The 24,946-nt window shown below is 50.3% G+C and overlaps 1 protein-coding gene across 1 annotated transcript in view; it reads right to left on the reverse strand.

The window, feature by feature from the left end:
- luzp1 (leucine zipper protein 1) overlaps positions 1 to 24,946 on the reverse strand; it is a 40,889-nt gene that overhangs the window by 10,679 nt on the left and 5,264 nt on the right. The window contains exons 2-3 of the mRNA XM_084677388.1: positions 16,910 to 16,990; positions 2,094 to 5,422 (exon numbers count right to left, since the gene is read on the reverse strand). Coding sequence (XP_084533514.1) covers positions 2,094 to 5,198 — 3,105 coding nt within the window. The 5' untranslated portion in view covers positions 5,199 to 5,422; positions 16,910 to 16,990. The remainder of the gene's footprint in view (positions 1 to 2,093; positions 5,423 to 16,909; positions 16,991 to 24,946) is intronic.

Genomic DNA, 24,946 nt, shown 5'->3' on the forward strand with positions numbered 1-24,946 from the left:
TGTTATCCAACATGGTCCTGACCCCAAGACCCTATGACCAGAGGGTCACTGCACCCTACTTCGCCACAGGCCCACAGAGCAACAACAATAACGTTAGCGTAATTGAGTGGGGCCTCATATAAACTATATGTTTGTCTCTATTGAATAAACATGCCTTTGGTGAGTAATCCTGTGAGTAATACTGTAGTTATGCTGGCTTCACATTTTACCACAGTATATAAACCACACACACGACATTATCAACAACACTTCTGTTATTCTTCATAAATGACTAATGGATCAGGGCTGATTGATGGAAGAGGGTGATGAGGTGAGAGAGTGGGGGGTTATGGGGGAGACGACGGCAGGGTTGGTAGCCAGTGACATCCATCTTCTGTCCTGCTTGTGTCTAGTTTATCTACAGAGGACAACACTAGAATGCCAAACAGAGTCCTGTGGTCCAGGACAGTCTGTCAAACAGACATACTGAGATGTTATTGCAGCTTCATCACCCGTTTGTTAGTGTTGGTATAGCCATTTGACAAACAGACAAGTTGGTTATTACGGTGTGACATTAGTAACCATCACCTCATCTCTCAGACTTGCTGTTTAACCTTTAACACCACGAGACCCAAACTGTGGGCAAAACAAAGTTTCCTTTTGGCCAAGAGGACATTGTTTGAGTCCAATGGCAACATGTGGCTCTCAGGTAGGTCTGGAGTTAGGCTACGTCATCGCAAAACTGTGGTTCCAAACCACACCCGCTACACCCGTTTTACTGAAATATCAAACAAAATGTCTACCACAGGGAATAACATCAACCTCAATATCCTGGACACACAGCTCGTCGGCTCTGCACTGCATTGTGGGGGACCCCAGCAGTCCATAGGCTGGCTACTAGGAGGTGAGTCTTTGAACAACAAGGCCCATCTTCAATTATGACAGGAATAGCCCAGGCAGCCTCACAGTGCCCTGTCAGTAAACTCCGACTGGCTGGTGCACATATAAGCAAGCTATTTTTCCTCCCTTGAGGTTTGTGTGACCTTTTTTTTTCCCTGTTAAGGTCTTTTCTCTTTCTATCCTCCCTTTCATTTCTTCTATGTCCCACCCTTTTCTCTTTGTGCTAACTTAGACTCCGGCTGGGGAGTCAGACCTGTAGAACTGCTGTGCTAAGCTTGAAGCTATAGGCCTGGAGTCAGGGAAAAAAAGCACTCTCTGAAAAAGGCTCCTGCATAGAGCAAAGGAGTGGAAAGCTTAGGAAAACATGGGGTTTTAAGGAGACTGCACTTTTCAAAAGGCAAAAACTATTAGCATAATGGGTAGAGAGATAGATACTCTGCAGCCAATTGTTTTTATCTAGTAAAGAGAGCTGTTTGAAGGTAAAGTATGCAGCCAGAGGCCAGACACAGGGCCACTTGGTGCCAAACAGACTGTGAGATTTAGTTACAGTACAAACATAGAGAAAACATCTCCCCACACACATTCACCCACTGGCTGACTTCAAGAGAGGGAGGAGAAAGACTAAAAATACTTGTTTCAAGCTAACAAATGTCCAGTCCTAATGTCCATGTACCAGATGCAAAGTCTCAAGACTAGAGTTAGAGATCCAATGTAAACAGAACCTAATGAAAATAAAAGTGGAGCACCAATACACGGAAATATCCATCATATTAATAGAGCCAAATATCTGTAGATGGTTGCTTCCGTGCCAAGAATCAATTACCAGAAACATCAGCAGCTTTTTTTTAAGCCGACAGGAAAGAATTGAGAGCGCTCTCCTGAGCTTCTGTTGATTCTTTCTTGAGGGAGTGTTTTCTTTCCTTATCTCAAAAGACATGAACACGCCAAACATGTAGTAGAAGCATAACACTGCCACAAAATGTGTTTCTCCTTTTCAACTCGCTAGTCTAGATCTATGATACACTATGATCTTGCTAGTCATATTAAGTGGATTGAACTAGAACACAAGTACTTGATATATTAAGAGTACATGTGTATTGTTTATAAAGAGTAAGAATGTGCTTTTATTACAGCTGCCCGGTAGTACGTTGTCTTGCCATGCTATAATGTTCTGTCATGTTATGCCATGCTATCCAGTGTTGTATCGTACTCACTGCAGGCTGGGTCCGTCCCCAGGGCTGGGAGCTGACAGGATCATGGGGTGCGCTCCTCCCCAGCACGCCCCCATCTGAGGAGGATGGGGAGCTCTTGCTGCGCCGTGTCACCTCCGGCCCGTCCCGGCCGCTGCTGATCCGGCGCATGTACACTTCCGCTGGCGACGGCCTGGCCCCGCGCTGGGACGCCAGGGCGGTCCCTCCGGCAGCAGAGGTGGGTGCAGTCTCCTCCGTGTCCAAGATGGTGGTGGCACGATAAGCCCTCCACGTGGTTGCCGACTCTGCCTCATCCTCCGACCCTCCCTCCGTTCTGACTGTGCCTCCGTTGCCACGGTAACCAGGCTCATCGACGGACGCCGCTCCCCGGTTCCTCCAGGTGCTCCTGACGGTAACATTCCTCATCTCCGGTAGGCTGTCGTCTTGAGAACCATGGCTGAGTGCCTGTCCATGCCCACGCCCGGGCCCGGGCCCGTAGGCGTGGGTTCGCCAGCTGGTGACAGTTGTGGTCATGCTGCTGCTGTTGCTGCTCTCGAACCCGGACTCCACGTCGTTGCTGAAGTCGGAGGTGGTCTCTGGAGACTGCAGGCCGTAGCTGCTCCTTGAGCGCAGGTGGGTCTCCACCACCCGGGCCGCCTCCAGGACCCGCTGGGCCTCTGGGTCGTCCCCGCCGTCCTGGCATGGCTGCATGGTGATCTTACTCTTGGGGATCGAGATCTCATAAGGGATGGAGATGCTGCCCCGGTGGTCGCTGGATGGACCAATCAGGATGTTACTGGTGGACGTGTGTCGCTCTCTCGTTGGAGGTTCGCTGGAGACACTGCTGCTGCGGCTACTGGTTCGAGAAGAGCTGGGGTCGTTAGGGTAGATGGTAATGCTACTGGTCATCTTGCTCGCTAGAACGGGTTTAGTGGAGATCTTAGGCTTGCCATTGGTTGTTAAAGGCTCTGCCCCGCCACTGGATATCATGACTTCTTTCCTATCAATCTCTACGATGGCGGGCTTGATGACAACCTTGGACCTCAGGGCCTCACGGGGACTGCAAACCCGGTGAATCTCAATCCCTGAGGGGGTGCGAGTCTCCTGGGGTCCTCCCTCGGCCAGGATAGGCTTGTGGAGCTCCTCGTCAATCGAACTCCTGGAGGACGAGTCCTCTGAGTGGGAGTCCTGCTGCAGACGCGGGTACCTGGGGTACTTGGGAGTAGTTCTACTGCTTGGTGTAGACACCTCAACCACCGGTTCTGGTTCTGAGGGCCTGGAGCCTGTGGATTCGGTCTCGGAGGCAGAAGAGTGACCTTCTGACCCGTGGTCGCTGGTCTGCAGAGAGGAGACGTGCGATCTGTAGGCGATGAAGGACCCATTGGCCTTGGAGAGGCCTGTTGCCAGGAGACTTTCTTGGGCCTGCGCCTGAGTCTCAGGGTCTGCAATGTCCTTCTCTGGAGGCGAAGAGTTGTTGGTTTTATTGGAGCTCTCTGGCACAACATCAGAGTTGTTGGACTCACTATCACTACCCACGTACAGTCTTGAAAACTTATCAACTCTGCTTTTTTTACTCTCAAGCTCTCCAGGTTTCTGAAGGGACTTCCACGACTTCTGGTCGTTTGCTGCTGGTGGGTAGCGACTGAGAACAGATGCTTTTTTACTATCAGTGGAGTTTGAACTCACAGAGCTATAGGCAGTGCCTCTGCTACTCTCTTCTCCTCCTCTTCCAGTTTCCTTCACTCCGTTATCGGAGGCAGCAGAGATGGCAGAAGCAGCGGTGGTCTTGGGGGTCCTCCTGCTCTTGTGTGCAGGACTGAGAGCCCTCCTTGCAGCTTTGGGAGAGCCATCCTCAGAGTGGGCCAGTTCTTTGCTTCTCAGTTTTGGCTCTTTCTTGTGTTGGGGTGAGAGCTCTCGACTCTTATGCTTTGGAGTGGTGGGCTCTGCAGCTGCTGCACTCCTGTACTTGGGCTTGTCCTGCCTGAACCCTCCCCTCACATTGATCTCCTCGTTCTCAGCTTTGCCATTCTCCAGGACCTTGGCAGGGCTACCAGCGGGTCCACCATTCCCATGACTACTGCTGCCATCGCCACTGCCGCCATTGAGCTGCATCCTGAGCTGTTCCACCTGCTCGTTAAGGGCCCGGGTTCGGTTCCTCTCCTGCTGGAACTTATCCTGAAGTTCTCCATTCTTGGACTCTGTGTTCTTGAGGTCCTCCTCCAGCAGCTCAAGCTGCTTCAGCCTGTTCTTGAGCCTCTCCACCTCCTGGGTGAGCTCTTTCACCTTGTTGTCTTCCTGGCCTTCTAGGCTGTTCTTTTCGTTCTCAGACTTGTTCCTCAGCCCAACGTCCTCCAGCTTTGTGTAGTCCAGGCTCTTCTTGCGGCCCAGTTTGCTGGTCAAGCCAGATGAGATGTCGTCTTCAATGCGAAGCTCCCTCACGTCCGTACGACCAGGGTCGGCCGGGCTCATCCTGTTCTTCTGCCTCTCCAGTTTCTCAGTCAGCTTCAGGATTAGCTTCTCGTCCTCCCGCTGCTTATCCAAGAGACGCTTGCGTTCGCTCACAAACGCCTGGGTGAAGCTCTTGAGTTTCTCCAGTTCACCAGCTAAGGCCAGCTCCGCCCTGTCTAGCCTGGCCTCGGAGGTGTCCACCTCCTTCATGCGGGCCTTCAGGGCCTCCAGCTCCGAGGACAATTTCTTGGTCAGGTTCTTCTCCTCGTTCAGGCTCAGACACAGCTGGCTGCAGTCAGACTTGCTCTTCCCAAAGGCCTCTTCCAGCTTCTCCAGCTCGGCCATCCTCCGTTGCAAGCGCTCGATCTCCGTCTTCAACTCCTGGGTCAGGCTCTCCTCTTCCTCCAGCTTCTCCCTCACTGTGCGGCATAGATCCTCCGCCTTGCACACCTCCTCATCCTTCCCCTCGATCTTGAGGAGGCGCTTGCGCAGTGCCTCGACGTCGCCCAGCAGGGCGGAGTTGCTGCCCTCGGCTTGAATGATCTTGTCCTGCAGGTCCAGGAGCTCGTCCTCAGACTTCTGCAGCTTATTGGTTGCCTCCTCCAGCTCGTCCAGGCGCCGGCCCAGACTCTGAAGCTTGTGCCGCAGGTGGCGGTTAGTGGTGTCTTTGTATTCAGACATGGTTTGTTGATGTTATACGCTTCCGTTTTTCAGAGAAAGAGGATATTATTTGATGACGTTTTGGATGGTCCACATTTGCGTGGTGGTCGTCTGTCTTCTGTGGTGATGTTCAAGTCTCAGGTGAGGGTTTTAGACTGGCTCCCTGTATGCTCTCTCTTTTCTTCAGGTCAGATGTTCCTTTAATTGGTAGACATTCCCTCAGGCTGCCGATTAACACGACTCATCTGTAAAGACAGAGAAAATAATTAATACAGTGATCCTTTCTAGCCAGCTATACAGTGTGTCAGGCAGAAGAAGAAAAAAATTACTGAAAAAGGCGGCCTGCAGATTTGCTTAAGATTGATTGCACACTGAAGCAGACCTGCACACTCAGCAACATATATTCACAGTTGTGTCTGATTACACCAACACGAAACAGTGTGGAGCTGGGATGCACTCAGCGCAGCACAGGAATGCTGGAGGTGGCAGCAAGATAGATCAATTACACAAACTATCACAGGTACACACATTTATCCAAGTCAGATAGGGAGATATGGCTTCATAAGTCTTAGAGCATGGCCTGAAACAGACTATAGCTGTATTTAACCTAGCCTTCACCTATAAGTAGTATAATATAGCCACTGGAGACATGGCAACATGACATGTTGGAGACGGGGTTGGTTAAAAACAGACAGTTCCCCTTATGCCCCTCCCCCATGCCTCCCCCAATGTCCCCAGCATTGATTTCTGCCTGGCCAGCATTTCTGCTGACAAAAGCACATCTCAGACACGAGTTACTCTTACACGCGGGCATGCACACGCTCATATGTGTCGCCATGGTAACAACTGTTTCAACGGATCATGTCTGCAGGCCGTTCACGACTAAAGCACTGAGGATGCGACACATGCTGCCGCTTTCCTAGTCACCCTCCACAAATGCAGATTGTTTCATACAAAGCTGTTTTGAAAAACACATCTACGACTGGGGGAAAACACACAAAGCTTATTTGCAGTTTATCATATGAGTAGGTGAGGGGTATGGAGATAGGGCGGAAAGGGGAGCAAGAGAGCTAACCCCCCGCCCCTCCTCCCCCCGGAAGCGTTCGTACAGGGGGGCCTTGCATGTCAGATGGCTCCTATAAATCTAGACATCAACACTTTCCTCTTCTGCATGATTTAAGTACTGCTCTATGGTCTCCAACCATCTTTAATCTCCCTCTCCTCTCCTCTCCTCTCCCTACCAAGATGGGGTGATGAACATGATCATCATGCGATGTCTCCTCCAGGTTGACGACATCTGCACACAGGTTTATTTATCGACCCACGCACGCACACACACACACGACAGCCTCTTGTCCTCCTGACTCGATTGCCCTCAGCTCTTCTCAAAGCCGTTCCTCAAACAACATAATACTTTCTCATAATCAGATAAATCCTCCACACCAAACAAGGTAAAAAAAACAAGTAAGAAGAAATTGTGAGGCAAGCCACTGCCTTTTTACCAGTAAAGCAATCCAGTCTTCAAAGAGCATTTGGAAGTTGTGTTTTACGTCTTGAGATAATTAATGTGCATGAGCTAATATGACATATTATGCTTTCTTTGTAATCTCTCTGACCACATACAGGCCCAAGGAATGTTTGCATATTACGGTTTAATATCCAGTAAAATGTAAAACTGTTATTAGGGTCTATTTCAGCATGTCTTTGTATGAGTTTTATCTTTTCATTTTGGTATGACACTCTAAACCGCTCCACCCAATATTCATTAAAAGGCTTGTTCGACATGAATCAGGGGACCAAGGATTAAGAGTAAATATGGGAATGATTATTCCATAAAAAGAAAATAAATCAAAGGATTTCTCTAAAGTGTTTCAATTATTCTCCCATTTGATGTGGTCTAGTGGTTTAGTAATCTGAAATTGGGACTTCAGTAGTTTTTCAAGTCCAAAAGAAAGAAGGAATTCATCTAGTGCTTGAGGTGGGTTTCTCAGAGAACTGCTTGTCCGATTCGGTGCCAAAACACCTTACTAAATAAAGCAGTTATCTGCTGTAACTTCACACAGCTGTCTCCTGCTCGTAGAACACTGTGCCAGGCTGGATTTTCCCCTCGATGCCTTTCACAGTCAAGGTGGTTTCTGTGCTGGGTGCTGGCATGACATCCACACTTCCAAACCACTTTCCTGCAGGTGCCACATTTAAAGCAAACGATGGATGAGATCAAAAAGAAACTTGAGCGAGCTGTCGGTTCCTCCAAAAGTCAACCCTTTCCAAATGGTCTCAGTTTGTATGTGTCTAAACGATCTCTTTCATGGAGACAGATGAACGTGATGTGCTTCTGGTCCAGGACCTGCATAGATTTAACACCAGTCTCGTCCAAGTTTATCTTGGATAAAGACAGGACTGGAATATTATATTTATCATGGTTCTGAAAAAGTCTACCCCCAACCAAATCCTAGTCTGGGCTCCAATTATGGTCCAGAATTAGCTCTGGGCTGGAGTTAGTGCGTATCCCAGTGCTCTAGTCTTAGTCCTGGCTTCTTCTTGGTCGGACTCTGGCAGCATTTGCCTTCAGGCTGTGCCAAGTCTTTACCCCCTCTCTCACAAACACAGACAAACTTGCCAGGCTCAAACCTTTAAAGCCAAGTGGTGCGTGCAAAATGACTGTGGCAAGGGCTATCTGCTCTGCCAAGCCAATCAACATACCTGCCCTTATCACAGTTCTCAATGGGGCCTCATTAGATGCTGACAGCCCAGCAGAAGAATGGAGGGATGGAGGGAGAGAAAGACAGAGCTTCATACTTGGATGCATGTGAAGAACTAAGAGTGGAAAATAAGCTGTGGCCACGCCCCCTCCCTTCTCATCGGCAACACTGCCCCAGCGCCAGGAGCTCTTCTGACGGATTATCCAATGAGATCACACGATTTGTCTTCTATTATGACTGCACAAAGGCAAAGGTGTGGAGCTGTTTGGGCAAGAACAGGTTTGTGTGTGTGTGTGTGTGTGTGTGTGTGTGAGTGTGTGTGGGGGTTGTTAAAGATGGGAAGGGAAGAAAGAGGTGTGGGGGACCACATTTCTAAAGCACTCCGAACGGAGACCGGATTGTACATAGTTTAATTCCTGAACTCCGTGCTCTTTGTTTAGTCAATTACGGGAAACGGGAGTTTGTGGCTCAGTTAACATTCCTGATCCTGACAAATGGGTCTGACAGGCAGCAAACCAGACTGCCTGAGGGATTGCACCGTCAATCAAAAAGCGTAAAAACATTTGTTAGTTCATCATCTTTTAATTGAATAATGCACCCTTTTTCAAAAAGAACTTCAATGACTTGATAGAAATTACCACCTCTATTCCTGCAAAAAGCTCAAAGCCATGACCTTCGAATGAACAATGTGTCGGAATGCAACATGAAACCACTCAGGTCACTGTAATGACAGACACATCACTTGCCACCGTCCTAAACAAACAGACCGGGTCTGCATTCCCAGACCTCACACAGGTCTGTACTGTAAGTGGTCCACAGTGAAACAATGAGCTAGCTTTCCCACCCTCTTTCTTTTCCTCCAACCACTGTTGGTAAGATGAGTTAAGACATGGGACAAGAAAAGGAGTGGAAGGAAGGGAAGAAGAGAGACAGAGAAAGGGGTGGAGGGAGAGGAGGAAGGAGAGAAAGACGGAGAATGAGTGGGAAAGAAATATGAGTGAACAACAGTGGAAGTAAAATGATGCATTCTGGGGGAAATTAAGACATAGAGGCAGAAGGCCGGTAGGAGGAGAGGTTGCTAGGGGATGAAAGAAAGATCAGAGGCTCAAATGCAGCAGAGCAGAGAGAAGGGAAGAGAAGAACTATGACAGGATCCACTTCAATCTGAAGAAAAGAGCGGAGAGGTAGGTGGAGAGGGAAGGAAATAAGAAAGCCAAAAAATTTGGGGGAGTATAGAGGAAGAGAGTTGAAGAGCAGGGAAGAGAAGAGATTTCAGGGAAGTGAAGGGGAAGGGGACAGTAGGGGGAAAGGGCAAGGAGGTGAAGGAGGAAGAGAGTAATCACATACAGAGGAGGGTAGAGAGAACCCAGGAGGGGAAATGAATAAGAGAGGAACCTGAGAAGTACCGAAGAGCAAAGAAATAAAGAAATAAATAAAGAGAAAGAGGAATCAGGAATGGGAAAAAGAGAGGAGCTGCATCATGTTCGGATGCCAACAACACCAAAGGGTTCTCCTCTCCACCAAGGTTACAATCATGTACCATGTCATTAAGGCCTTAGCCACGCTCTTCCTGCCTGCTCTCTCTGGGACATTCTGTTCCCTCCTTGAAAGAGGGAGGAAAAAAAAAGAGAGAAAAAAAAAGAACACATTTCCCCTGCACTTGACGTTACTTTGGAAGTCTCGCCTGGTTCTTATTCCCCATAAACAGTAGTTAATAACCCTCAACTCTCAGTCTCCAGTGCTTGACAAGGACTGGAGTCCATCTCCACATGGTGGGTTAGTGTGTGTGCGCCTGTGTATACATATTTGCTGTTTGTTTCTGATTGTAAGTGTGCCTGTTCTAAAGCACTAGGCTACAATGCACAGAATACCAAGTGGCTTCCTGAGAGTTGTCCTTCCCTCCTTCAGATCCTGCTGACCTATACAAGAAGGATCTGATGTGTGATGGACATCCTCCACAGGAGCTTCATCCATCTAAAGGATAGGAGAACAGTGGTTTGCTGCAGAGGTGCCGCCAAACACAACCCCAGCTCCGGGTCTGAGGGTGGATACTGCTGGAGTGGAGGAAACCACAGAATAGTATTGAGACCTGGCCATGGCTGAGGCTGGGTGCTGGCACAGCTAAGGAAGCCACAGGACAGTTTTGAGACTTGGCCGTGGCTGGGGCTGGATCCTGGCAGAGACTACGAAGCCACCGGATGGTGGCAACCTGATGCTAAGTCTGCATTTCTCATGGCTTTCCAAGGAAAAAAGACCCATCCTAGAATATTTGGTTGGTTGTTTCCTGGACTGTCATTTTTGTTCTCTCTCGCTCTCTCTCTCCCTCTCTCTCTTTCTGACCCGTCTGCAGTTTCTGGAAATATTTCAAGGCACTGAAAGGCAATGTTCAGATTCAGTTCAATATATAAAACAGAAGGACCCGTAATCCTTGAACGAACTGAAACAAAGTCATATCCTGTAATCTGTTCTCCTCTCTCCGAAAGACAAAGAAGAACGACTTCCTCTTTGTGATGAAATGTGGTGCTTCAGCGTGTGAACAGGCGGGTCTCGTATGGGGCTGGGTTTGTTTGGTAGTGACCTCCATGTTGACCCACAGTCACTGACCCTGACCCAGTCACTGACCCAGAGACCCAGCACTCATGGCTGGAGCAGACCATCAGAGGGGACCACACCTCTGTACACCCTGGCTACCTGCATGGTGTCCAGTCCCTGAGAACTGTGCTCTGCCTCTGTCTGCTTCCTACGGGTTCTTTAGCCATTTTCTTTGACCAAACCGAACTTATCAGAGAAGGAATCTTCAAAACAAGGAAGTTCAAAACTGGCTAGTCATCAGCCCACTTTAATCACTTCCTAATCCTTATTGATACAAGAAATGACAAACGAATACACATAACATATATCAACAGTTAACTACATTGTGTCAAGCTTAACTTGACTACAACCTTAATTTCCGCCCATGTGTGTTTTACAATCTAGTCTACTAGATTTGTAACATTCAGAAAAATGAAACATGACTCTACAGCTTGTTCAGGGGTTTGGATGTCAAGTCATTAGACTGAACAAAAAAAAAATCCGGTTTTCCAACACAACCAAGCCTTTCTACACAGGCTCTACACAGGCTTTAAGAAGAGTTCTGTTTAGAGTCACAAAGCCGTAACGCATGTCTTTCCAAGAAAAAGAGAGTGAGAGTGAGAGAGACCAGAGAGAGAAAATAAGACAAAGAAGGAAAGAGATTATTGGATAAATATTTCCCTTCAGAAGGGGGCCTGGCCAGTATAATCTTAGTAGTTATGCCCAGCACGCGCAGTCAAATCTGACTCAGGGTAATGCTGTCTCTATAGACCCCGGCAACATGCAGTCCAGCTGTGTGAGTGTGTGTGTCTGCGACAGGTAAATTCCTCAAACACTTTCCCCCTACCAAAACAGGAAACAGAGACAAACAGAGAGAGAGACGCACATACACACAAAGCGAGAGAGAATGAACGAATGAATGAGGTTAAAACATTGTTCTGTGGTGTGGCCTGTGTTTGACTTGGTTCCACAAACACACACACACAGTCTACTGAACTCCTTAAAAGGTCATAATGATCAGGATGAAAAACTACAGCCCAGCTCCATACCACTACCCTCCATCCAACACCAAACCAGGCCAGCAACCAGAGGCTGATCTGGGCAGAGGGTGTCAGGGTGAGCTGCCTGCCTGCCTGCCTGCCTGCCTGCCTGCTGGCAGTCTAAAGCCAGGGATTTGGCCAGGAAGCCAGGGCCTGTTTCTATCAGCCAGCAGCCCATCCCTCACTCAGAGAGGATAGAGAGAGAGAGACAGAGAGAGACAGAGAGACAGAGAGAGACAGAGAGAGTTGGATAGAGAAAAGTGAGATACGTAGAAAGATAGATCGAGAGAGACGGAGAGAAAGACAGAGACAGACAGAAAAAAAGACAGAGAGAGAGAGAGAAAAGAGAGAGAGGGATTTACAGGGTGCAACATGTTGGATCTCATGCGAGGATGCTTTTGGCCTGCTTGCGGTATTTACGAGCTGAATGAGGACTTGACTTGAAACAGCTCAAATAGTTCCAACCCCATCAAGCACTGCTGGCACATATCACAGACGTGATATTGAGGCATGTTCTACATCAAACACACACACACACACACACACAAAAAGGAGAGATAGATAGACCTGGAGAAGCTCAAACATCAGAGCAGGTTTTTCCAGTGACATGTGTGAACTTCAGACAGCCCAGACACGTCCCCCGTCCCTGCGGAAGGCCAGACGCAGCAGCTTGCCTGCATGTGAGGGAGACGGAAGCGCAACAGGAGAGCCAGAATGGCCGCCATCTGCCCATCACTATCAATCAGTCAGATGGGATGTGTTGATGACCTTCAATACTCCACAGATCCCTTTCCCCTTCTCCATTCCAAATACGCTGATTTGGTGAAGCCAGAAGCATGGCACATCGTCAATGATTTTAGTTGAGAGATGGCCTTTGGGAGGGGAGGATGAAGTCTGCATCTTTAGGGAATTGAGACAGGCCCTTGTCCGTGGACGGAGAGGGGGCAGCCCCGCAGGAGGGCCTTGTTTCTGCCTCACCTCCTGGGACTGGGACGCAACAATGGCGGCCGTTTCCCCTTCAACCCTCTCAACCCGAATCAAAATATTTGTCCCCGTCTCTGTCTAACCCAGTCTGGAATGTCGGCCGGCGCGCTCGCACCCATTCTGGTCAAGCTGCGGTCTGTTCTAGGGAACTGGGCTGTAAAACAAACAGACACTTGAGCATCGCTACTCAGCGTCCCGTAAACATGCCACACAGACACACAGACAGGAGACACACGCAGATTCTCTTACAATACCCCCTTCCTTCCACCCATCCTCGGAAAAACCCTGATCTGACTTGCCTGGGTCAGTAAGAGCTGGCCAGAGAAGCACGTGTTTTCACCTGTCCAATTACGTCCGCTCTGGGATGACCTCAAGACAGAGAGAGAAGGGTGAACCAGGCAAGGGAGAGAGGGGTTAGGAGAGGAGTTTAGTAGGGGAGGTTAGGAGTGTGGACATGAGATGGGAGGTTAGGAATGTAGACAGGAGATGAAGTTAGAAGTAAGAAGAGGAACAGGAGACAGTTGACAAAGAGGGTTGTTGTTTTGTTTCCACTGTAAACACAAGGCTTCCCGTCTCCTACACGGAATCTGACTTTCCGTTTGCCTGACTCTTAGTTCACACTGCTGACAGGGCAGGGGTCAGGTTTACTATGAAACCACTACCACCACAATGCTAGACTCATGTCACTCAACTGCGCGTGCGCACATACACACACACACACACACCCAAGTAATCCAAAACCAGAAATGTTGACAAGCCTATTCACAAGACTATAAGAATATCACATTCACTGTTATGTAGGTGGAGACTACAGTAGGTCAGTTGGAAGGGTTACAGGAAGATCCTAGGTCTTTCATGCCTTATATGGTAGATTTCAGAGTGTTGGGTTATACGTGGGTGTGTGTGTGTGATCAATAGGAAGTCCTGTTGTGAAACAGCATAGTGCATAGAGACATTGTGAGTCAAGGTCCCACCTCCATAGGAATGACATCATCAATAGCAGCCTCCTCCCTTCCCCCACCCCTCCCTCCTTCCCCTATCCCTTCCTACCTCCCACCCTCCTTCCCCTATCCCTCCCACCCTCCTTCCCCTATCACTCCCTCCTCATTCCCCTATCCCTTCTTACCTACCTCCTTCCCCTATTCCTCCCTCCTCCTTCCCCTATCCCTCCCTCCTCCTTCCCCTATCCCTTCCTACCTCCCTCCCTCCTTCCCCTATCCCTTCCTACCTCCCCCCATCCCTTCCGCCAGCTACCCCCAGGAAGTTACAGACAGAGAATAGTGCTTATGTAACAGCCTCAATGAGTAGGAGCTCACACATACACACACACACACACACACACACACACACACACACACCTGGGAGGTCTGATCCGCACACACACACAAACAGGAACAGTTGTGCTCCCTCGCACCATCCCACACCTTCCCTCTCCCCGTTCTGCTTCATTAATCTCACCACCACGCTGGCAAGACAAACAGGCAGCCAACAGGCCTCTTCAGGCAGGCAGGCAGGCAGGCAGACAGGCAGGCAGTGGAGATAAGCTGGGGCTGCCTATGTTTGCCCTGAGCAGCTGAATGAGCTTGTCCCCGGCTGAGGTAAGAATGGATGAGAGATAGGGCCGGGGCCAACGGCCGAGGGTGACGTGATCAGGTGGGAATGCACACTGTCACTTACGAACACACGCACACACAGGGTGGGCCTGTAGGGTGAACAACATTATGGTCCTTATTACCTGGTTACATAACCTAACCAGGAGGGTCACTTAGTGATTTGATAAGACAGGAGATACTAGGGAGGGAGGGAAAGAGAGATAGACAAAGAGAGAGAGAGATGGACAGTAAGAGAGGACAAGAAACAAAGAACAAGAAAGAAACAAAGAAAGAGAGAGAGAGGGTGTGAAAGAGAGACACACAGAAAGAGAGAGAGAGTGTCCTGTCTGCGTACAAGTCCAACTGGCAACCTGCTGTTTGCTTTGGCCGGCAGCAAACAAACTGTTTACAGAAGAACGGATGTCAGGAGAAAAACACTTCCTCCTTCTCTGTCTTTTCTTTCTCTCTTTCTCCCTCTCACTTTCCAGCAATCATTCACACATTCACCCACCACCACAGAGTGTGACCTGCCCTACCGAAGCATAAATGCTGTCTGAGGGTCTAGACTTTGCTCTGTAGCTACCCATGAGTAATCCATCTTCAAGGATACACCATACGTATCATCTCATTAGAATTCATCCCCTACTTCCCTTCATACACATCCCCTCCCCCTTTTATCTTAGCCTCCACCTCCCTTTCTCACCCTCTCCTCCCCCCACTGCTCTCTTCCTTTCTTCCTAACCCTTTCTATTCCATACTGTCGTCACCCATTCACTCTCCTCCTCTCCATCTCACTCTCTCCTCCAAGGTTCTCCTGCTTTAAACCCCCCCTCTACTCTCCTTCTTGGCTCCCTCCCTCCCTCCATCCCCCCCTCCCTCCCTCCTTCCGTCCCCCTCCCTCCCTCCCAGGAGGGGTTTGAGAACTGATCAGGTAGGTGGAACAACATGATTGATGGGCCATTTGCAGCCTGGCCCCCTGACACTCAGGCACTGACTGCTTCCATTATGTGCACTCGCACTGACGCACACACACACACACACTCACACTAATGAGCGCGTAGACGCACGCACACACGCAAACAAAGCATGTGAGGCGGGCACCGTGGCGGCCCTCACCCTCTCCTCTGCCAGGGGGAACAGACGCACCTCCACGTGGAGGAGGGAGCGGGAGCCCCTGGCACACAGAGCCAGCACAGCAGCTCTCAGCAGGGGGGGGGGGGGGGGGGGGGGGCTAGACAACACACTTCAAGGTCATAGACAAGGAGGCCAGCCTGCAGACCGGTTGGCCCCCGGGCAAGACTCAAACTGCCTGTGTGCCTGCCATCCCGCTCAGCCTGGACTGGCTGTGCCAGCCGGAGTCCTGGCTAGCCTGCCCAGGCCACTGCGCGACACTGTGGGATCTTCACGTCTCTGCTCTCAGGAGAGAGGCGACAAAGAGAGAGGAGGGAATGGGGTGGAGGGTGTGTAAGGAACTAGAAAGCATTAGCAAGGGAGTCATCCACAAAGAAGAGAGCTAGAGAGAGAGAGAGAGCTAGAGAGAGAGAGCTAGAGAGAGAGAGAGCGAGCGAGAGGGCTAGAGAGAGAGAGAGCTAGAGAGAGAGAGAGCTAGAGAGAGAGAGCTAGAGAGAGCTAGAGAGAGAGAGAGAGCTAGAGAGAGAGAGCTAGAGAGAGAGAGAGCGAGCGAGAGCGAGAGAGAGGCATGGAGGGTGATAGGGATGGAGGGAGAGAATTAAGGAGAGGAGATGAAGGGGGAAGGAGAGGACAGAGGAAGGAGTGAGAGTGGAAGGAGAGGAGGCCTGTTTATGGTGAACACATGCGTACGGTGGCTGCCTGTGGAACAGACGTCAGACCACCATAAAACCCATCCTGTCTTTCCTCTCCACCCCTCCCTCCATCCTTCCCTCTTACTCTCTCCCGATTCTCTTTACCTTCAGCCAATCTCACTCACAACCCCCTTCTCCATACAACCGCCTCTCCTCTCGCTCACCCAACCACCCTCGTTTGTCACCACTCTATCACCTCCTTTTCCACCTCCCCCCCTCCCCACCTAAGATATGGAGGTGTTTAAAGGAACATAAAGTAAGGTTGAAGATAGATGCTACAACATGTGCATACACAATGATAAGACACACTAAACTTCGACAAAGCGTTGTGTAACATCAGGATGAATGTCATAAATCAGACATGAACAGTTTCTATGTGACAGATACGGCCGCATGAGTCAATGGCCAATCAAAACGGACTGATAATCTTCCCAGCCCATCAGCCAACCAGCCAAGCAGACAACAAGCCAGACAACCAAACAGCCAGCCAGCCAGCTAACCAGTCAGTCAGCCAACCAGCCCAGACATGCCCTGAACTATCTACCATGGTTGATCAGTTTGGATTGCTGTGCTGGGAATGACAGCCTGGGAACACCGCAGGGAGGGGCTGGTTCAGGGCATCTCTACAGCGTGAGTGTGTGTGTGTAGATTTCACACACACATCAGCAACACACACACACACGGAAGGAAGGAAACACGGCGCCGCCTTAAGTGCCCTGACCCACCACAGGCCCCGCCCCTTGGCCAACCAGGAAGCTGGATCACAAAGGGTTCCGAGGTAAGACCCTGGAATCCAGAACCTTCCTCACATTCTCAGTCCACTTCCTCCTCCAGCCTGGCAGCTGGACCCAGGCACTCAATAGCTTAAAGCCCTCTCCCTTCTTTCCTCCTGCTCTGCCTCTCCCTCCCTCACTTCACTTCTCTCTCTCCCTCCCTCCTTCCTCCATCTTTCTCCATCCCCCACCCACACACAGTACTGATACAGCAGTCACTAACATCTACTACATATACTGGACTTACTTTATAAAAAAGCAGAGGCTTATTGTTTCTTTCCAGCAGGTACAGCAGGTTTCAGTCGCTCAATGGACCTCATCCACAGGCCTAGAGAGAGAGAGAGAGAGAGAGATGGGGAGGGAGAGAGAGATAACACGTTAGTTTGAGCTGTATGTGTAATGTCAAACGTATTGTGGCCAAAAGCACTTTGGCCAGCCTGTGGCTGTTTGTAAATGTGCTATATAAATAAAGTTGAACTTGAACTTGTTAGTATGAGCTGCCCAAGTGGCAGCCCAGTCATGGTGTTAATATCCACAGTCATACCATCCTTTAACTATTGTTGTGCTTGGCACGCTGGCGTATACCCTCAGGCAGCCTGGCTTACAATACCATCACTGTAGATTGAGGCATTCACGCAAACACACACACACACTGGGTGGCGGAGTGGAGCTGACAGTCGTTGGTCAGATATGTGCTACATTCTGCTGCGCTGCAATAGTGTCATGCATGACAGGGCAAGCAGCTTTGGCGGAGCTACACAGAGCGCTATTCATCTGTATCTGGCTGCCCTCTCACCCTCCATACCACAGGCTTTTATGCAGACCAGGTCATCTCTCATCCTCTCTCGCTCACCTACTCCCCAACACACACACACACACCCAACAACTCTACTCAGACACACACACACACACACCCCTACTCTGACAGACACTCCTCTGAAACCACATACCCACAACCCTACATACTCGCTTACATGCAAATGGCACACACACACACACACACACACACACACAGCAAATAATCCAGTCCAGACATCTAGTCTTAAAGCAGGATTCTTTGTGCTTAACCAAACATATGGAATGCTACTGTAATGGAATGCTCTAAATCTGGTCCACGCTACTGTGGGTGTGTGTGTGTGGGAGGGAGAGAGAGAGGGAGCGAGGGAATTGGGATAAAAGTACCAAATCTATAGTTGGAAACACAAAGTCAGGTATATGCAGACTGGTGGAGTGAGGACAGCTGGACCACAAGAGAGGGAGAGACGGAGAGAGCGGGCAAGAGAAAAAGACAGACAGAGAGACTCAGTGAACACCAGATTTCAGACAGACAAATTAAGGTCTGAAATAACAGGAGGATCGTTTCCAGGTCACCCCAATCTCTCATCCTGCAACCCCCCCCCCCCCCCCGCCCTTCCCCCTCCTCCTCCAGCCCCCGCTTGTGTAACTATTCAGTTCCTCCTGCTCCCCCTCCTGCTCCCCCTCCTGCTCCCCCTCCTGCTCCCCCTCCTGCTCCCCCTCCTGCTCCCCCTCCTGCTCCCCCTCCTGCTCCCCCTCCTGCTCCCCCTCCTGTTCCCCCTCCTGTTCCCCCTCCTGCTCCCCCTCCTGCTCCCCCTCCTGCTCCCCCTCCTGCTCCCCCTCCTGTTCCCCCTCCTGCTCCCCCTCCTGTTCCCCCTCCTGCTCCCCCTCCTGTTCCCCCTCCTGCTCCCCCTCCTGCTCCCCCTCCTGTTCCCCCTCCTGTTCCCCCTCCTGCTCCCCCTCCTGTTCCCCCTCCTGTTCCCCCTCCTGTTCCCCCTCCTGTTCCCCCTCCTGTTCCCCCTCCTGCTCCCCCTCCTGCTCCCCCTCCTGTTCCCCCTCCTGCTCCCCCTCCTGCTCCCCCTCCTGTTCCCCCTCCTGCTCCCCCTCCTGTTCCCCCTCCTGTTCCCCCTCCTGCTCCCCCTCCTGTTCCCCCTCCTGTTCCCCCTCCTGTTCCCCCTCCTGCTCCCCCTCCTGTTCCCCCTCCTGCTCCCCCTCCTGTTCCCCCTCCTGTTCCCCCTCCTGTTCCCCCTCCTGTTCCCCCTCCTGCTCCCCCTCCTGCTCCCCCTCCTGTTCCCCCTCCTGCTCCCCCTCCTGCTCCCCCTCCTGCTCCCCCTCCTGCTCCCCCTCCTGCTCCCCCTCCTGCTCCCCCTCCTGTTCCCCCTCCTGTTCCCCCTCCTGTTCCCCCTCCTGGTCCCCCTCCTGCTCCCCCTCCTGTTCCCCCTCCTGTTCCCCTTCCTGTTCCCCCTCCTGTTCCCCCTCCTGTTTCTGAGTGCTGGATAGGACCTGAGACTGAGAGGCCCTGGAGAAAAGGAGATACCAGCTCTGGTTCATCACCGTGCCCGGCCTGCTATATCAGGGCTCCCCCATCCTGCTACCCTCCCTTCATCCCAGCAGAGATCCACTCTGTTTGTGAGGCATTCCTCAGGGTACGAATGTCTGAGACAGCCAGTGACCACATAGGGCCAGACAGTCACTCAGTTTCACAACCAAATAAAGAAGGAAAACAGCATCAGGCACTCCTCCCTCTCTCCCTCATTCCTTCCTTCTTCGGCTCACTCCCCCTCCTCTTGTTGCCTCGCTCGCATGACATTCGGTGACTCATTGGTGTAGCGGAGAACAAACACTGTGAAGTGGCACTTTTCCTGTGGGTTTGTCGGAATCATCAAAAACCAAAACGGTCATCTGAACATCAAACATCAGCCCACTAACAAGTGGCCCTGGCAGGGCCCAGTGCCCACAGCCGTACCACAACCATGGGGCACGCACGCCCACATGGAGAGATGAACATGAGACCCATTTCTCTGCACTAGAACACACGTCGGTGGAATTTAGCTGTGGATAATGTTTCATAGATACATCAAGAATGGGTCTAGCCATGAAGGAAGACCTAGTTACACTGAACATCTTACACTTGTCAAACACTGAAACTAACAAATACATAAACTAGTCCCACTGCCTCCCATGTGGGACTTCTCTAAGGTTTGGTGTATCACTCCGGCATGTAGCCTAATGTTTGTCTTGTTTGAAACTTTTATCAGGCTGAGGACAACAGAAGAACAGCGATAAGGTTACCGAGTGCCTCCCTTCTCTAACACACTCTTAGACACGGAATTCATCAAAAACACTGTTGAAGGCATGAGCAAAACTGTTGCTATCCATAAGGAAAAAGAGAGAAATTCATGCAGAAATGCAACAAGGGGTAGCAAATTAAGAATTGTAGAAAAGAGAGAGAGCGAGACAGCGAGAGAGAAAGAAAGTGAGAGGGGGTGGTGATCATGTTCAATTTCCTAAACTCAACATTTCAGAGCCTTAAAATACATGTTGAGTTCTTTTCTCCAGAGCTAGTTAGCATGGAAGCCCATTTCCTGTCTGTGATTAGCAGACATGGTGTGTGTGTGTGTGCACGGGTGTGTGTGTGTGCGGGTGTGTGTGTGCGGGTGTGTGGGTGTGTGTGTTCGCATGTGTGTAGCTCGGAGAGGTCTCGGGTTGTTTTGTCTGCGAGCGAAGGAAAGGAATGCCCAAATCAAACATGCTGAACAGGATGCCCTGAGAAGAACACGCCACACCGGCGCAGGAGGAGGATGGAGAGAACGGGGCAGGCAGAGGGAGGGAGGAGAGAGAGAACACAACAAAAGGAAAGAACACCAATCGATTTCTCATTTGCAGCCATGTAAACCGCAAACTGCATTCCTCCTGCTTGTATTCGCATTCCGGCAGGGAGAGGTGAGGAGGAATGTTGTCGACTGTTGTCCAGAGCTGTCCCATACATTACATATGCCTGCAGCAGCAGACCGCTGCTTCAATACTCCCCAAACCTGAACAACCTGTTCTACTGACATGTCTTGTACTCCGGTGAGAACCAGCTCGATATTCTCTTGAATAGACAGGCTTAGTGACACACACCTGTCAAGAGTGGGAAGAGCATGTTTACACACACATCCACACACTCTTGTCCAAATACAGAACCAGAGCCGTGTGTGTGGAGGTATTCATCGCAACGACTGAGAGAATGGCCAATTGATCTGTATTGCTTCCTTATAAGGTAGGGTCTATTGTGCTTGGCATCACAGAGAGCAGATGCCTGTGTGAGGGGAAGATAACCCAGTGCTACCTCAGTCCTCCAGAGTCCACACGCAGGGTCCAGGCCAGGGGGAAACATGCCTCCAGATGTAGGCCCTTTCCTCCCTGGTCAAACACAGGGCACCGTGGGGAGGGGTAGCCAAGACCCAGACAAACACCTTGCCCACTTTGACCTGCTCCGGTTACACCAATCCATCTGTCTTGCTTTTCCATTCCTCCATCCCATCTACAGACAGTCACAGTGAACTCACAGCATGCTAGGTAGATTTAGCCACTGAACCCTACATGACATCCATGGCAGGTCTGAGGAGAGGAGTGGAATGGAGAGAAGAGGAATGGAGAGGAGTAGAGAGGAGGGAGGCCAGAGCAGCTTAACTGGACTCATACATCCACGTGAAAAAAGAGAACGTCCAGAATGTTGGATCATACAAATGCCTGGTGTTCCACAGAACCCAACTGAGCTAGTCACGTCTGGTAGGGTTCAGTCTTCCTGGGGAGCTGGGAGGCTGGGACGGAGGCTGGGACAGGGGCCAGGACGGAGGCAGGGCCAGGGGCTGGGACAGGGAAAGGGGCTGTGGTTGGATTCTCCAGAAGAGGGAAATAGGACTGAGAGTGGGGATTAGACTAGAACTGGAGGCTGGGGCTGAGATTGTCCAAGAATGGACCTTCCAGCACTCTACATTGTTGCACTGATAGGACAAAGGCAGGGCATTATGTCACAGGCCAGCTCAAACTCAGCGGCCAACTACATCTATTAAGACCAGGAAATACCTAACATATCCTGGTATGGGCGTATACAGCCATATTAAACAAGCACCTCTATCTCTGGGGACAAGACGATGGTTCAAACGAATATAAAAGAAAAAGAATAATATTAAACCAAACTCAGACTAAATGTAGCATAAAATGAGAGAACTTTGAACAATCATGGAAAAAGAACAGGAAAGAGAAAAGTGGTGAGGAGAGAGAAAACGAGGGAAAATGCCGGTAAAGGAGAGAATGTTCTCCAGATGGTAAGACAGAGGTGATATGGTGTGTCTACACTTATGTGTGTGAGACAGTTTGCGCAGTGTGAGTGAGTGTATACACTATGCTATACATAGCACGAGTGTGATTAAGAGGGCGAGGCTGTGTGTGTGCACGCGTGTGTGGTTGTTGACTCTGAGTCTAGGACTTCATGTGTAAGAGCATGTTCCAGTATGTGTGAGCATGTTCCAGTATGTGTGAGCATGTTCCAGTATGTGTGAGCATGTTCCAGTATGTGTGAGCATGATAATCCCCCAGTCATGTATCCCAGCCTGGCCCAGAGCACATCAGACGAGGATGGGCCAGGCTGGGCTCAGACCAGGACATGAAAGGAGCCCACAGTTTTCACATTCTTCATTAGACTGGAGCTAGAATTGTGGTTCACCAGAAAGTTCTATTTTGACAGCCGGCCTGCTTGGGCTTTGCCACTCTGCCGCGGCGACTTGCATGAGCTCCAGAAGTACGTACGTCTTGCCTCGGGGAGGAGGACGAGGAGGAGAGAGAGACGAGAGGAGGACGAGGAGGAGGGAGAGACGAGAGGAACACACGGAGGAGGAGAAGGAAACGCAGGCGTGGGGTGACTGATGGATGAAGCTTCTTCAGAGTAACATCTAGAAGAGCAGAGTAAAAATAGTCTGTCAGTCAGCGTCTGGAGGCAGCATCACTGGAGCTGAACACTGCTCCACAACAGAGCAGAGCGTCGTTGTAGAGTCTCAGGGAAGAGGGGAGAGTACAGGGAAAGGAAGCCTTGGTTGCCATGGCGCCCGGGCATTCCTCTCTCTGGGAACATGTATATTTTCTGATCACAAGAAAAATAATCTGCAGCAGGAATTTTATTTTGAGAGCCGCCTTTTGGATTCTAGGCTTAGCACAAGGAAGGGAGGGAGCTGTGTGTGTGTGTGTGTGTGTGTGTGTATAGTAGAGCAATAGGATCCCTCTAACAACACAGAGTTAACCCTTAACTTCCCAGTCACTCGCCTATGCAGTCAGCAGTACAAGTTACCCTGCCTTCCCCAATGTTGAAACGGATCTAAACACACAAAAACACACACTAGCGCACACACAGACACACAAACGCCATGGTGTCTGGCCTGCAAAATGCCGACCGAAAAAGCAGATTTATGAAGGCCAGTCCACAGATGTTGATACAGGTGTTTGCTCATCCTTCATTCTTCTCTCCCCGCCCCCCCTCCTTGTCCTCCCACTCTTTCTTTCCCTCACCATCCATCAGCTGCAGGGGGTGGAGGAGCTCGACCTGATATGTAATTTAGTTGCCATTTTACTCAGAGAGAGGAGAGAGAGAGGAGAGAGGAGAGAGGAGAGAAGAGAGAGGAGAGAGAAATAAAGAGTGTGTGTGTGTGAGAGAGATATCCGTGTCCCACGCAAGGCTGGTTGGTAACTACGGTAACGCAAGTCGCCGAGAGTGATAAGCCCGCCCCCAGACCCCATGGTTGGATGGAGGCCAGGGGCTCTTATCACACATGCCTAGTGACATCATCACTCAGCCAGGGCTCCTTCACATGCAGCCGCCCTCCTGCTCTCTTCCCCAGTGGTTCTTCCTCTCCTCGGAGCTTGGATTCCCCTCTCCTCTCCACTGCGTCTGTGGGTTTCCTCTATTTGATCTGTCCAGTGTTCACATGCAGCCTCCCCCTCCTGTTCTCTTCTAAACTGTTTCTTCCTCTCGGCTGGCGTGCACCCTCTTCCTCACTGATTTCAGCCCTTGTCACCTCTTCTTCGTTCATTTCTCTCCATCGCTCCTTTTGCATCTCCTTCTCCTTTCCTTATCTCCTCTCCTTGGTGTTCTATTCTGTGGGCCAGATGGCAACTGGCAAGCTGCACTAATCACAGCTCCTGATCCCTCCATAGGTCATGTTTTACAAGTAGCCTGCAGTTTGATGCCTGGTGTGCACCCCCCCCATCCTTCCCTCCCTCCCTCTCTTTCTCCTTCCCTGCTCCTTCCTCTGCCGGTTCCATCTGAACATTCACACTTAACAGACGAGGAACTCGTTAAGCATGAAAAATAACACATTACTGGTAGCTATGAAAGAACGTAAGAAACAAAAAAAAAAAGAAAAGGAGAAAAAGCAAGAACAAACGTGAGAGAGAGAAAGTGAGAGCTAGAGAACAGGCCCCTTCTGGCAAAGTCACCCCTGTCAGACACCCACACACTGACAGCCTGTTGACTCTCCCAGAAACAGCAGTTTTGTCGGGGGCTGAGCGCCAACTCGAGCCCCAAGGATGAACCCGGCCTTCCTGGGGCCCTGGCAGGACAGAAGCGGCCCCTTGCCAACCACAAGGCACCAAACAGTCCAATGAGCCTCGACAGGAAAGGCAACAGAAAATAAGAGACCAAACATCATAAATCCTGCCAGCGCTGAAAAAGAGAACCTTGAGAACGTTTGTCTTCCTAAAATACTATGAAAGCAGAGTTAAAAGAGACTTTTTATAGAACAATTCCAAGTATAAACAGCATGGATTCGAGTGGTGCCTGTGCCTTCAAAAGCACACTTCTACAGGGGAGGAAATCCACTGGTCAAGCTACACCTTTGTTGGATGTTAAAGAGATATGTGGCTGGAAAGAATTTACAAAGCAAGTCGTTCAATTTCATCATAAACAAGTCGAGTAAAAAAAAAAAAAAAAAAAAAGGCCTTCTTGAAATCACAAGGTCCCAGGTTTGGAATAGACGTGGTGAAATAGAGCATGATGTTGGCAAGCTACTCTATCTCCCTGTCAGTCTCACTCATTTGCTTCTTCTCCACAGGAAGAATTCACCTTGAGCCACACTGGAATGGCTGAAATATGCCAAAAATTCCCCCCATCAGCCCAAGAAGACAACCCCTGTCCGCAGATGACCCCCCCAGCCCACCAACCTGCAGCATTCCTGTGCTCTTCTCAACCCCTGTGCTCAACACTCACACAATGTTAAGGACATTAATAACAAGTTTCCACCCAGCTGACCCAGACGTGCCTTTTAAGGGCAAGCGGTTCAGATTTCTCTTTTCATTAACTTCCAAAAATACCCCCGGACCAGGACGGGGGAGGAGGTGGGGACTCCTAGGAGAGAGAGAGAGAGACAGAGAGAGACAGAGAAAGAGAGAGTGATTGAGAGAGCAGTGAGGAGAAAGAGAGAGTGATTGAGAGAGCAGTGAGAGAAAGAGAGAA

The sequence above is a fragment of the Hypomesus nipponensis genome, chromosome 3 (genome assembly GCF_054491055.1).
Source record: "Hypomesus nipponensis isolate SF chromosome 3, ASM5449105v1, whole genome shotgun sequence".
Classification (NCBI taxonomy): domain Eukaryota; kingdom Metazoa; phylum Chordata; class Actinopteri; order Osmeriformes; family Osmeridae; genus Hypomesus; species Hypomesus nipponensis.